The sequence below is a fragment of the Haliotis rubra genome, unplaced genomic scaffold, assembly GCF_003918875.1.
Source record: "Haliotis rubra isolate DU_JTF1 unplaced genomic scaffold, ASM391887v1 Scf511, whole genome shotgun sequence".
Lineage (NCBI taxonomy): Eukaryota > Metazoa > Mollusca > Gastropoda > Lepetellida > Haliotidae > Haliotis > Haliotis rubra.
The window spans coordinates 94775-110028 of record NW_025767204.1 but is presented as its reverse complement, the minus strand read 5'-3'; the positions used below and the strand labels follow the sequence as shown (position 1 = coordinate 110028).

General features: G+C 44.7%; 1 protein-coding gene across 5 annotated transcripts in view; it reads left to right on the top strand.

Annotated features, from left to right (window-relative positions):
- The window catches only part of LOC124292281 (probable serine carboxypeptidase CPVL), a 100381-nt gene that overhangs the window by 40963 nt on the left and 44164 nt on the right, over positions 1–15254 (top strand). For 4 of the 5 annotated variants that reach the window (XM_046729346.1, XM_046729342.1, XM_046729347.1 and 1 more), the window contains exon 9: positions 7195–7326. In XM_046729346.1, the coding sequence (XP_046585302.1) occupies positions 7195–7326 (132 nt within the window). Of the gene's footprint in view, positions 1–7194; positions 7327–8074; positions 8165–15254 lie in introns of all 5 variants that reach the window. The other variant, XM_046729345.1, reaches the window with a different exon arrangement.

Below are 15254 nucleotides of genomic sequence, written 5' to 3'. Positions count from 1 at the left end.
TTGAAGAGTACAAGCCTGATAACATTTTCAATGCTGACAAAACTGGCCTCTTCTACAAAATGAAACCAAACAGAACTCTTCACTTTAAATCTGAAAAATGCAGTGGGGGGTAAAAATTTTAAAGAGAGAATAACATTGTTGGTAGCGGCAAACATGACTGGGAGTGAAAAACTTAAGTTGTTAGTCGTAGGGAAGTCAGAAAAGCCTAGATGCTTAAAAAATGTACGCAGTTTGCCAGTAACGTCAATGTGAATGTAATGTCAATGTACAAGAATAAAGATTTGTAGCCTCAGCATATACATGTCTCTACATCTCTACAATCCAAGATGGTGGTCAAATGTGAATAACGAACAACGGATATAGCGAACTAAATTTCTTGGTCCCTTGGAGTTCGTTATGTCCATGTTCTACTGTACTGGCAAGTCACTTTCAGGCTAAAGTTACGTTGTGGACATAGTGGACTGAGATTTACATATCTCTCCAAAAGTGAAATAATTTTATGGTGAGTAGCATTGTGAAAACTCCCAAACGTTTTATTTCAGTAAAGTGTATTCACATTTGTCCATGGTTTCGTCTTTTCACTTAAGCATCAGATGTAAAAAGTATTATTTTTCCTTATCCTGACTCATGCTCTTTTGCTTGTCTTCTTCTTCTTGCGAACATAGTGGAACACTTGTATCTCCTTAATTGAAGCTCCCTTCAATGTAAAATCACTAATTGGTACTCACCACGAGTTGCCTCCTTTGCCCCTTTTGGCGGGAACAGGTGTCGCCACCCTCTGGCCTCATGCTTCACTCTCTCCTTCTTCGCCCAGTGAGCAGGATGTGAGAGCGCCTGTGTCTCCTTACACACTATATCCTTTGCTTTTTCTTAGTTTATTACCTCTTATAGGTTACTATAGAGGTATAGCTAGTATCCTTCATTAATTTGCATTGATATTTAATCGTATTTCTACTGTTTATTCACGGAGTTCGTGATTGTTCAGCTAGTATTTACGCTTGATGAAAATCTGTACCATTTGCAATTTACGTTTTCAATTGCTGACCCGCATGTATTATGCCCTAGTTGTGCTACTTCCTTGCGCGTTTGATACACGCTGCAGTTACTGCATTAATCTATCCAATTCTGCTTTTCATAAATATCTTTGCGCCGTGGAGACGACAGCAGATAGGTCACGCAAAACAAGGGTTAGACATGGCCGATACATCGGATTCCCTTCCAGTCAGCTGCTGTCGATAGACCCTCCCGCCTGGTGTTTCGCAAGAGACTCCGCTGGAAGATGGGCGGGATGCAGTCCGCCACCGCTAAGAAGCGCCCTGCCTCCCCAGACGCCCCGGCCATCGCAGATAAAGTCCAAGAGGGCCACGACGCCTTCCCAACGCAGACTTCGACTCCCAGGGCAGCGCCGACATCCAAGGGGAAGTCCACGGTCGCCAAGAACTTTCTCAGCCGAGATTGTTCCAGCCGCCGAACTGGGCCTCTCTACGATGATCAGCCGATCATCATCCCTGACGCTCGCCACAAGAAGCGACCGTGACAGCTACAGTGACATCAGCAGAGATGGCCATGCAGCCTGATGCCTCTACACTGATGTCAGACGATTCCTTGAGGGGTCAGCAGCTGTCATCGCGAGAGGGCACCACTACTTCGCCGCAGACCATCCCAGACGAAGCTGTTGCGCAGATCATGACCATGATGGAGGGCCACTACAGTCGGGGAAGCAGCCAGCCCAGGGTCCGAAAGCAACGCAGACGATACCCCAGAGGCAACCCCAGTCAGCGTAGCAGCCACGACGAAGCAGCCTTCGAGAAGGAAGTCACAGACCACCTCAACGGCGGACGATGTACAGTCGCCGCTGGCCTCTTCGCGAAGACGGAGAGAGATCATCATCATCCTCGGCCTCGCCCTCAGATGCAGACTCAGACCACCAGACGCCACGGAAACCGGCCACGAAGTCAAGGCGCCGCCCCCAGGTCCGGACGCAGAGGAAGCTGCACGGCGGCCGCCACACAGATCGTCATCGCCCAGAAGGACGCCGAGGGACTATTCAAGAGCTTCAATGGGCCGCCAACATTCTCCTCGCAGATCTAGGTCTTCCCATAGACGAGATCACCTAGACGATCTCCACGCCGCTCACCACGCCGATCTCCACGCATACATCACCTCGCAGGTCATCACACAAGTCGGCACACAGGTCTACACTCAGGTCTCCCCGAAAGTGTCACCCGACATAGAGATAGCAGCCCAGAGGTCACCATCAGAAGAGCATCAACCCTCATCTCCGATGCTGGTACAGAAGATGATGGAGGCATCATCTTCTCAGACGCTTGAGATAAGATATTGGATGGTAAACAACCTAGATTTATCTTCACCGGCCCAAGAGTGGCAACTCAGCGCAGACATACCTGATGAAGGAAGACGATGCAGACGCCATCACCTTACCTCCGATCGACCCGATTGCCGCGGTGCCACATAATCTAGATACAGCCTTCATTAAAGCTACGAAAGTGCAGACTCCACATCTGCCGAACTTTCACGCTTAAGAAGTTCTCCACGCACAACATGGACCCCTTCCTGAAGGCACAAGACATCGATGAAAACTACAAGCTGATCAGCCATGTTAAGAACAAGAACTACAAGATTGACGATCGCAAGCTGGTGCAGATAGAAAACATGACGAGACGCATGTTCTTTGGCCTAAATAGATCTAGAACGATCAATGAGACACTTATCACCAGATTTCAGAATACGACCTCTGAAGATGATAGGATGATCTACTCGCCCTACTGATGCAAAAGAAGGACCAGCAGTTCCTTACAGATCATCTCACATCTGTCTCAGCAGCACTGACCTTAGCTCGTCGTCCAAGGCCTCCTCGCTTCCTGCAGCTGGGGTGAGAACTTTACAGCTCCACTCTATACAGCCCCGTGGTCATCCCCAAACATCTTTGACGGAGGAATAGACAAAGTCTCCAAGGAAGTCACTAAGGACTCCAGAGAAGTCCTTATGATCAAGTCGATGGACACGCTTAGCAAGCCAAGCCATCAGGCAGACTTCACAAAGATACTCAGGGAGATCTAAGTTCTCGGACTACAGAAAGCACGGATAGGAAGATAGCCAGCCAGGGGAAAAGATTCTTTCGCCGCCCATATGGCAACTTTAGAGGAGGGTCAGGAAGAGGCAGGACACCCAGAGGTTCCCGCAACTATAAACGCTGAAAGACAGGTTCGAACGACTGAGTCTTCCACCCCAGCCGCTCCAGTACAACCGGCTACAAGTGGGTGGACGCCTCCAACTACACTGGGAGAACTGGGGAATGTTAAAAGACCCTTATGTCTCCAACATTCTTCAACACGGATTTCTCAGATCCCACTACAGGCCACGCCCGCTGACAGTCAACCCTTACAAGTTCGACTTTACAGGCACAACAACTACCAAAGTTAAGAGAGGCGGTTACATCACTCATAACCAAGCAGGCCATAGAAGTACTAGATCAAGTAGACATCGAACCAGGCTTCTACTCCCCAGTTTTCCTAGTACCCAAGAAAAACTCCAAGGAGAAATACAGACTCATTTACAACATGAGCTTTTTCAACAGGAATTATCTACGAAACCACCAAAGTTTCGCATGATACACCTTCCTCAGTTACGGCAGTTGATTCTAGCCCCATGGATTACATGGCCAGTATAGATCTGCAAGACGCTTATCTACATATCCCGATACATCCCGAATCCAGGAAATATCTAAGATTTACACTAGACGGGCTACATTACCAATGGAAAGTAATTCCCATTCGCATATCATCAGCCCCTGGCTATTCAACGAGGATAACGAAACCGATTGTCACCTATCTACATCGCCTAGGGGCTACGAGTGCTCTACCTCGACGACGGATACAAGTAGATCAAGATCCACAGCATCTCAAACTACAGTTAAACTACATCATAAAGCTACTAACACAGCTAGGATGGTTAGTAAACTTACTCAAGTCGGACCTAGTACCATCGCAAAGATCTGCAGTTCCTAGGCATTCGATTTATCACTTAATCACAACCGTATCGTCGTACCAGAAGACCGCTGGCTCAAGATCCAACAGACCATTCCGTCAGCTCTCTACTCTCCGCTACCACTCACGACAATGGCAGAGCTGCGGTTGGGTCTCCTCACATCAGCCCAAGACATGACAGTCTCAGGCAGATTACAGTTACTTCATTACAGGTCTTCATCAATGCACATCTCGACGACCTACAACCATTCAGTCTACCAAACGCCTCAGACCTCATCTACTATGGTGGACCAGGAGGTCGAATGTTTCATGGTAAGGTATTTGTTTAGAAGAGCAGGAATTCAAAACCCATCTATATGTAGACGCTGCCGCAAGGTTGGGGAGCTCATCTCGCCAACCGGACGCATCAGGGTTATGGAATCAGCAAGAAAGCAAGCTCCATATAAACATGTTAGAGATGAAAGCTGTAATCAACGCCATACTTCATTGGAGCAACATTCTACAGAATGCGCGACTTTTAATGATTCATACCCGATAACTCGACAGTGGCGTTCTATGTGAACAAACAAGGTTCAACAAGATCACTGAACCTATTGACTTTAAGCTTTCAACTGTTCGATCTAATACACGATCTAAACCTACATGTCAGAGCATGTCACATTCCCGGAGCCAAGAATGTACTAGCAGACGCGACTCTCGGGGCCACATCAACCGGCCACCGACAGAATGGATGCTCAATACAGAAATATTTGCACAGATAATCAAGCAAATAGGAGCTGCCGCTAGTAGATCTATTCGCAACACGCTTCAACAATCAGCTACCGACATTCGTGGTCACCAGTCCCAGACCCACAAGCATGGGCAACGGACGCCTAAGCATATCCTGGGAAGGCCTCAATGCGTACGCGTTTCCGCCGCCAGCAATAATACCTCAAGTGTTACAGAAAATCAGACAAACACAGAGCCTCCAACTCACTTTGGTCAGCCCTACTGGCCGGCCAGAACGTGGTTTCCCATTCTAATTCAAGAAATCGGTCAACCAACACTAGAGCTACCCAAGCGCTCAAATCTATTAATACATCCACACACCAAACAGGTGCACGGAAGCCCAGAAGTATTCCAACTTCACGTATGGATTGTATTAAAATGTGTTTAAACAAGAGAGGGTATTCTACCAGGGCGGCAAAAGCGGTCACGCTTTGCCTTACGCTTATTCTACACGTGAACTTGTACTTAATTTACAAGTGGCACAGTTTTGAGAATTCACGAGTAAATAAGGGATTTACAGCAAGAGATGCTACTCATCCACAAGTGGCAGATTATTTGTGTTACTTACGACAAAACAAACATTTAAAAAGGCTCGACATTGTCAACATATCTTGCAGCTTTAGTTCTGTCATTACCATGAGAACGGGTGTTAGATTAACAAGAACTCCAGAGTTACTGGCCTTACTCACGGGCTTTCGATTGGAGGACCAAAAGCGGAAGTTCCACTTCCAGCTTGGGATCTGAATATAATGTTACAACACCTCACAAGTGAGGCTTATGAACCGCTGGAATCGACAAACTTTGAGTTTCTCTCACAGAAAACGCTTTTCCTGTTATCTCTAGCCACAGCAGCCAGGATGTCGGAAATTCACGCACTAGATTATGAGAGGATACAGTTTGATGACAATCAAAACACAGCACACCTGGGATTAAGATGGGATTTCATCGCCAAAAATCAACTACCAGGTCAACCAGACAGGTTATTTCATATCCCTGCATTATCCTCCATTCTCGGATCTCAAGATACACTGGACTTATCTCTATGCCCAGTCAGAGCTCTCAAAATCTATTTACGACGTTCCAAAACAAGGCTGAAGATTTCTCAAGCGATTATTCATTCCCTTGTCGGCAAATAACTCAGACAGAAGTCTCTCGTACCACCATATCTATATGGATAAGAACTGTCATACTTCACCACAAGGCAGCAGGACTGGACCCTCCAACAGCATCAAATCCCCATGAAATCAGGGCGTTAGCTTCCACTCTCGCCTTACACGGTAACTGTTCTTTGAATACAATTATGGAAGGATGCTTTTGGAAATCTAACATGGTGTTTGCTAATCACTACCTGAGAGATATCACCACCGAGGACGTCTCAGGCATTCACCATTTCGGTCCCTTGGTCCTCGCACAGCAGTTGACAGTCCCTCGTGAACGCTTAACACGTAGTCTTATGAGATTTATATGCATAATTGTTACATGCATTATCTAGCTTATAACTCTACGGAGTTCTAGCAGTATGTATATATGTTCAGTGGTATAGCTTCTCTATCAGAGTAAGCTTTGATATTGTTGTTTATAATATCTCAGTATATTATTAATGTAAATACCCCAGTATGGCATTATAACCTATGGCTTATAATAGAGGAATTATCCTAAGTCTATGCCTTTATGAAGTTCCCGTGGGGTTATTACAGTTAAATCTATATAAATCACTAATTCTATAAATCCAAAGTATTCTGTTTTGCCCACCTCCGTTTCCGTGAGGATTCTACAAGCAAAGAGCATGAGTCAGGATAAGGAAAATATGTAATTTTTGAGTAAAATTGATATTTTATACTTATCCTGACTCATGAGGTTAGCCTCCCATCCTCCCCACATAACACTTTGGATTTCCCTGTAAATTCAAGTGTTGGGCTCGCAAAATCAGGAGAGAGTGAAGCATGAGGCCAGAGGGTGGCGACACCTGTTCCCGCCAAAAGGGGCAAGGGAGGCAACTCGTGGTGAGTACCAATTAGTGATTTTACATTGAAGGGAGCTTCAATTAAGGAGATACAAGTGTTCCACTATGTTCGCAAGAAGAAGAAGACAAGCAAAAGAGCATGAGTCAGGATAAGTATAAAATATCAATTTTACTCAAAAAATTACATGACTTTCCTCCATTTACTGAGGAAAACACTTGTTCATCAGTTGTTTGAGTGATATGTGACACTAATTAATGAATCAACAAAGGAAGGTTGCATGAAATCATTAAAAGTAATGACTGATAAAGTATGTAATTCAACTGTTGGAAAATAATACATGTTCAACATTCATGTTAATGCTTACTGCATTTCTAATATTATAATAGGAAACATTGGAATCCATTTGTTTGTTACAGTGGAAATGTCTGTTACATGATGTTTGATATCATTAACAGATGTTCCCCAAATATGCTGACTTCATGTTTAACATCGGTGTTCTGGATGAGAGTGAGCGAGACTACTTCCAGTCACAGTCCGACCTGGCTGTAAAGGCAATGCAGCAACAGAGGTTTGGGGATGCTTTCAAGGTGGGTGGAAGGCAGCAACCGTACTTTCACATGGCCATACTTACATTGCAAGGTCACATTTCTACGATATGTAGGATTTTTGTTTGACTTCATTTAGCTTTTATGAACAGAGTTCTAAGATGCTAGGATTTTTGTTATTCTTCTTTTAGCTTTTATGAACATATTTCTAAGATACTAGGATTTTTGTTTGACTTCTTTTGACTTTTATGTTGCCAGCAGTCAGAAGCAATTTGTGATAAACACTGGTGAAATGTCCCAGAAATATGTTGAACTTGTATCTGTTCCTCAGTAATAGGCAATGAGGAAAGTAGGAAAGACTAACGTGTTTAGCTTTTTGTAAGAAGAGTTTGTTTTCACCTGTGTAGAAACAAGTCTTGTACCATGACTCAATTACCATGGGATGAGTGGAGAGAGTTTAGATGGAACTGTTCTGTATTGGAAAATGGAAATCACATAGGTCATATTCAGCAAGCATGTCACCTATGCAGGCCAGAAAGTCGGATTAGGTAGTTTCAATGTGGAACCAGGCTGATAGCGTGTCATCATTCCAGCACGGCTGGGTTCTTCCTCAAACCATTAACCAAAGGTTTGACAAGAAACTATTGTATATGCTCATTACAATGTGTTATGGTGGATGTTCATGATACAGTTTCTCATTTCAGATGTTTTCAATGAGGTGTAACTCCCGTCATCAAGCCACATTCATTTTCATCTAGTTAAAATAGATGTGAATTTTCTCTGTCAACAGATATTTTGGGCTCTGATATTAGGAGGCAAATCTTCCTTTGCAGCAAATGTCACTGGTTTAATTGATCATTACAACTTCCTCAGAACTGAGGTATATATCTGAGATTGCCTTCAGGCATACTGCTTTCCTGCCTCAATCCTTCCTCAACTGACTTGGCAACCATGACAAATGAGAGATGTTTGAAGCAGGCATGAAAGCATTAGAACCATGCTGCAGTTTGATATTTTAATACATCCTTTGTGAGATTTTAATTTTTACGACATGTTTGAAGAAGGATTCTGCCTTATTCAATTCTGAATCACATTCCATATGTGTTTATGACCGGATCATTAATGTTTCTTATTTTTAGGATTTATTCAGTACCAAATCTAAATATGTTATTGTTGGCATGGCAGATATGATATTATTTTTTTCCAAACATAGGACTCATCAGAAAAATTCCTAGAAATATTTAAAAACACATTGAGAATGGACATAATTATTAAAATCCTGCTACAACAGTGCTCAATTTGTTTCTTATATCTGATATTCTCAACACAGTGAAAACAGCTCAAACAAATGATTTGAAGAAGCAGGCCACTGACAACACTGTCTACGTAACTGTGTCAGTATGCTTGTGTCTGTTGATGCACTCACACCAACTGAATCTGTGGCACTCAATCCAGCTGATTCTGACTGTTGGTATGCTCACACCAACTGATTCTGTGTCACCAGTGCCTCTTGGTGTACTCACACCAACTGATTCTGTGTCACCAGTGCCTGTTGATGTACACCAACTGATTCTATGGCACCAAAGCCTGTTGATGTACACCAACTGATATCTGTGTCACCAGTGCCTGTTGATGTACACCAACTGATTCTATGGCAACAAAGCCTGTTGATGTACACCAACTGATTCTGTGGCACCAGTGCCTGTTGATGTACACCAACTGATTCTGTGGCACCAGTGCCTGTTGATGTACACCAACTGATTCTGTGTCACCAGTGCCTGTTGATGTACACCAACTGATTCTATGGTACCAAAGCCTGATGAACACCAACTGATATCTGTGTCACCAGTGCTTCTTGGTGTACTCACACCAACTGATTCTGTGTCACCAGTGCCTGTTGATGTACACCTACTGATTCTGTGTCACCAAAGCCTGTTGATGTACACCAACTGATTCTATGGCACCAAAGCCTGTTGATGTACACTAACTGATTCTATGGCACCAAAGCCTGTTGATGTAAACCAACTGATTCTGTGTCACCAGTGCATGCCTGTTGATGTACACCAACTGATTCTGTGTCACCAGTGCCTGTTGATGTACACCAACTGATTCTATTGCACCAAAGCCTGTTGATGTACACCAACTGATATCTGTGTCACCAGTGCCTGTTGATGTACACCAACTGATTCTGTGTCACCAGTGCCTGTTGATGTACACCAACTGATTCTATGGCACCAAAGCCTGTTGATGTACACCAACTGATATCTGTGTCACCAGTGCCTGTTGATGTACACCAACTGATTCTGTGTCACCAGTGCATGCCTGTTGATGTACACCAACTGATTTTGTGGCACCAGTGCCTGTTGATGTACACCAACTGATTCTGTGTCACCAGTGCATGCCTGTTGATGTACACCAACTGATTCTATGGCAACAAAGCCTGTTGATGTACACCAACTGATTCTGTGTCACCAGTGCATGCCTGTTGATGTACACCAACTGATTCTATGGCACCAAAGCCTGTTGATGTACACCAACTGATTCTATGGCACCAAAGCCTGTTGGTGTACACCAACTGATATCTGTGTCACCAGTGCCTGTTGATGTACACCAACTGATATCTGTGTTACCAGTGCTTCTTGGTGTACTCACACCAACTGATTCTGTGTCACCAGTGCATGCCTGTTGATGTACACCAACTGATTCTATGACACCAAAGCCTGTTGATGTAAACCAACTGATTCTGTGTCACCAGTGCATGCTTGTTGATGTAAACCAACTGATTCTGTGTCACCAGTGCCTGTTGATGTACAAAACTGATTCTATGGCACCAAAGCCTGTTGATGTAAACCAACTGATTCTGTGTCACCAGTGCATGCCTGTTGATGTACACCAACTGATTCTGTGTCACCAGTGCCTGTTGATGTACACCAACTGATTCTGTGTCACCAGTGCATGCCTGTTGATGTACACCAACTGATTCTATGGCACCAAAGCCTGTTGATGTAAACCAACTGATTCTGTGTCACCAGTGCATGCCTGTTGATGTACACCAACTGATTCTATGGCACCAGTGCCTGTTGATGTACACCAACTGATTCTGTGTCACCAGTGCATGCCTGTTGATGAACACCAACTGATTCTGTGTCTCCAGTGCCTGTTGATGTACACCAACTGATTCTGTGTCACCAGTGCCTGTTGATGTACACCAACTGATTCTATGGCACCAAAGCCTGTTGATGTACACCAACTGATATCTGTGTCACCAGTGCTTCTTGGTGTACTCACACCAACTGATTCTGTGTCACCAGTGCCTGTTGATGTACACCTACTGATTCTGTGTCACCAAAGCCTGTTGATGTACACCAACTGATTCTATGGCACCAAAGCCTGTTGATGTACACCAACTGATTCTATGGCACCAAAGCCTGTTGGTGTACACCAACTGATTCTGTGTCACCAGTGCATGCCTGTTGATGTACACCAACTGATTCTATGGCACCAAAGCCTGTTGATGTACACCAACTGATTCTGTGTCACCAGTGCATGTCTGTTGATGTACACCAACTGATTCTGTGTCACCAGTGCCTGTTGATGTACACCAACTGATTCTATGGCACCAAAGCCTGTTGATGTAAACCAACTGATTCTGTGTCACCAGTGCATGCCTGTTGATGTACACCAACTGATTCTATGGCACCAAAGCCTGTTGATGTACACCAACTGATATCTGTGTCACCAGTGCTTCTTGGTGTACTCACACCAAATGATTCTATGTCACCAGTGCCTGTTGATGTACACCAACTGATTCTGTGTCACCAGTGCATGCCTGTTGATGTACACCAACTGATTCTGTGTCACCAGTGCATGCCTGTTGATGTACACCAACTGATTCTATGGCACCAAAGCCTGTTGATGTACACCAACTGATATCTGTGTCACCAGTGCTTCTTGGTGTACTCACACCAACTGATTCTGTGGCACCAGTGCCTGTTGATGTACACCAACTGATTCTGTGTCACCAAAGCCTGTTGATGTACACCAACTGATTCTATGGCACCAAAGCCTGTTGATGTACACCAACTGATTCTATGGCACCAAAGCCTGTTGATGTACACCAACTGATATCTGTGTCACCAGTGCCTGTTGATGTACACCAACTGATTCTATGGCACCAAAGCCTGTTGGTGTACACCAACTGATTCTGTGTCACCAGTGCATGCCTGTTGATGTACACCAACTGATTCTATGGCACCAAAGCCTGTTGATGTACACCAACTGATTCTGTGTCACCAGTGCATGTCTGTTGATGTACACTAACTGATTCTGTGTCACCAGTGCCTGTTGATGTACACCAACTGATTCTATGGCACCAAAGCCTGTTGATGTACACCAACTGATTCTGTGTCACCAGTGCATGCCTGTTGATGTACACCAACTGATTCTATGGCACCAAAGCCTGTTGATGTACACCAACTGATTCTATGGCACCAAAGCCTGTTGGTGTACACCAACTGATATCTGTGTCACCAGTGCCTGTTGATGTACACCAACTGATATCTGTGTTACCAGTGCTTCTTGGTGTACTCACACCAACTGATTCTGTGTCACCAGTGCATGCCTGTTGATGTACACCAACTGATTCTATGACACCAAAGCCTGTTGATGTAAACCAACTGATTCTGTGTCACCAGTGCATGCTTGTTGATGTAAACCAACTGATTCTGTGTCACCAGTGCCTGTTGATGTACAAAAACTGATTCTATGGCACCAAAGCCTGTTGATGTAAACCAACTGATTCTGTGTCACCAGTGCATGCCTGTTGATGTACACCAACTGATTCTGTGTCACCAGTGCCTGTTGATGTACACCAACTGATTCTGTGTCACCAGTGCATGCCTGTTGATGTACACCAACTGATTCTATGGCACCAAAGCCTGTTGATGTAAACCAACTGATTCTGTGTCACCAGTGCATGCCTGTTGATGTACACCAACTGATTCTATGGCACCAGTGCCTGTTGATGTACACCAACTGATTCTGTGTCACCAGTGCATGCCTGTTGATGAACACCAACTGATTCTGTGTCTCCAGTGCCTGTTGATGTACACCAACTGATTCTGTGTCACCAGTGCCTGTTGATGTACACCAACTGATTCTATGGCACCAAAGCCTGTTGATGTACACCAACTGATATCTGTGTCACCAGTGCTTCTTGGTGTACTCACACCAACTGATTCTGTGTCACCAGTGCCTGTTGATGTACACCTACTGATTCTGTGTCACCAAAGCCTGTTGATGTACACCAACTGATTCTATGGCACCAAAGCCTGTTGATGTACACCAACTGGTTCTATGGCACCAAAGCCTGTTGGTGTACACCAACTGATTCTGTGTCACCAGTGCATGCCTGTTGATGTACACCAACTGATTCTATGGCACCAAAGCCTGTTGATGTACACCAACTGATTCTGTGTCACCAGTGCATGTCTGTTGATGTACACCAACTGATTCTGTGTCACCAGTGCCTGTTGATGTACACCAACTGATTCTATGGCACCAAAGCCTGTTGATGTAAACCAACTGATTCTGTGTCACCAGTGCATGCCTGTTGATGTACACCAACTGATTCTATGGCACCAAAGCCTGTTGATGTACACCAACTGATATCTGTGTCACCAGTGCTTCTTGGTGTACTCACACCAAATGATTCTATGTCACCAGTGCCTGTTGATGTACACCAACTGATTCTGTGTCACCAGTGCATGCCTGTTGATGTACACCAACTGATTCTGTGTCACCAGTGCATGCCTGTTGATGTACACCAACTGATTCTATGGCACCAAAGCCTGTTGATGTACACCAACTGATATCTGTGTCACCAGTGCTTCTTGGTGTACTCACACCAACTGATTCTGTGGCACCAGTGCCTGTTGATGTACACCAAACTGATTCTGTGTCACCAAAGCCTGTTGATGTACACCAACTGATTCTATGGCACCAAAGCCTGTTGATGTACACCAACTGATTCTATGGCACCAAAGCCTGTTGATGTACACCAACTGATATCTGTGTCACCAGTGCCTGTTGATGTACACCAACTGATTCTATGGCACCAAAGCCTGTTGGTGTACACCAACTGATTCTGTGTCACCAGTGCATGCCTGTTGATGTACACCAACTGATTCTATGGCACCAAAGCCTGTTGATGTACACCAACTGATTCTGTGTCACCAGTGCATGTCTGTTGATGTACACCAACTGATTCTGTGTCACCAGTGCCTGTTGATGTACACCAACTGATTCTATGGCACCAAAGCCTGTTGATGTAAACCAACTGATTCTGTGTCACCAGTGCATGCCTGTTGATGTACACCAACTGATTCTATGGCACCAAAGCCTGTTGATGTAAACCAACTGATTCTGTGTCACCAGTGCATGCCTGTTGATGTACACCAACTGATTCTATGGCACCAAAGCCTGTTGATGTACACCAACTGATATCTGTGTCACCAGTGCATGCCTGTTGATGTACACCAACTGATTCTGTGTCACCAAAGCCTGTTGATGTACACCAACTGATTCTATGGCACCAAAGCCTGTTGATGTACACCAACTGATACCTGTGTCACCAGTGCTTCTTGGTGTACTCACACCAACTGATTCTGTGTCACCAGTGCCTGTTGATGTACACCAACTGATTCTATGGCACCAAAGCCTGTTGATGTACACCAACTGATTCTATGGCACCAAAGCCTGTTGATGTACACCAACTGATATCTGTGTCACCAGTGCATGCCTGTTGATGTACACCAACTGATTCTGTGTCACCAGTGCCTGTTGATTTACACCAACTGATTCTGTGTCACCAGTGCATGCCTGTTGATGTACACCAACTGATTCTATGGCACCAAAGCCTGTTGATGTACACCAACTGATATCAGTTTCACCAGTGCCTGTTGATGTACACCAACTGATTCTGTGTCACCAGTGCCTGTTGATGTACACCAACTGATATCTGCCTCGCCTCTTGGTGTACTCACACCAACTGATTCTATGGCACCAGTGCCTGTTGATGTACACCAACTGAAATCTGTGGCATGTTGATGTGCTTATGTCTGCTGATTGTTACCATAAGCAGCTCATGCTTTTTATGATATGAATGCCTCTAACATATGTGGTACTTCTTGCTTTTGGACCTGTGCATCTACAAATAGACATTGTAGGCTGTCATTCAGGATCTTTGCCTATCCATGAGACCTTATTTCAGGGTCCTTACCCTTCATTTCAGCTCTGTTTAGTGACATGCTATATGTTTCCTCTGGGGAACATTGTTGAGTACCTTCCACGTGATCATCTAGGAGAGCATAGAAGTGAGGAGCTATTGGAGAAATGACCCTCTTGGAACAACTGGGCTCAACAATCAATGGGGCTCATTCAGAGATAACCCTCTCGCAGTCCGTACACAATGTTACACCTCTTCAGGGATCAGTTTCACATAAGCCTTGATTCACCTTTCAGTTCTGGAAGCCAGGTGGTAAGGGACTCAATTACTGATGCCTGAAGCTCCATCTAGAGACATTAGGGTACATCAGGTGCAAAATACTGTTGGGTCTCCTCTTCTACTATGGGTATACTGAGATCAGCCTGATGAACTTGTGCCGTTCAACCAGTCTGCGTCCCCATCTCCAGTGTTTGACTTTCAAGTCAAAAACCTTCCTTGGAGTCTCTTGCACAGACATTGTGCCCTCTTACCATCTGTTGATGATGAACAAGTCTCAGCCAGGGGGATGCACCTAATAGTTCAGACCACAGCAGTCATCTTTTGGAGCAAACATTTCAAGATGACTGGTACTGTTTCAATTCATTAGAGACAAAATCTTTACTCGTTCTTTTCAATGCCTTGTTTGGCCCTGGCCTAACAGAATTCATGCTCCATCTGCAGATGTTACACCTTCTAGGCAATTACC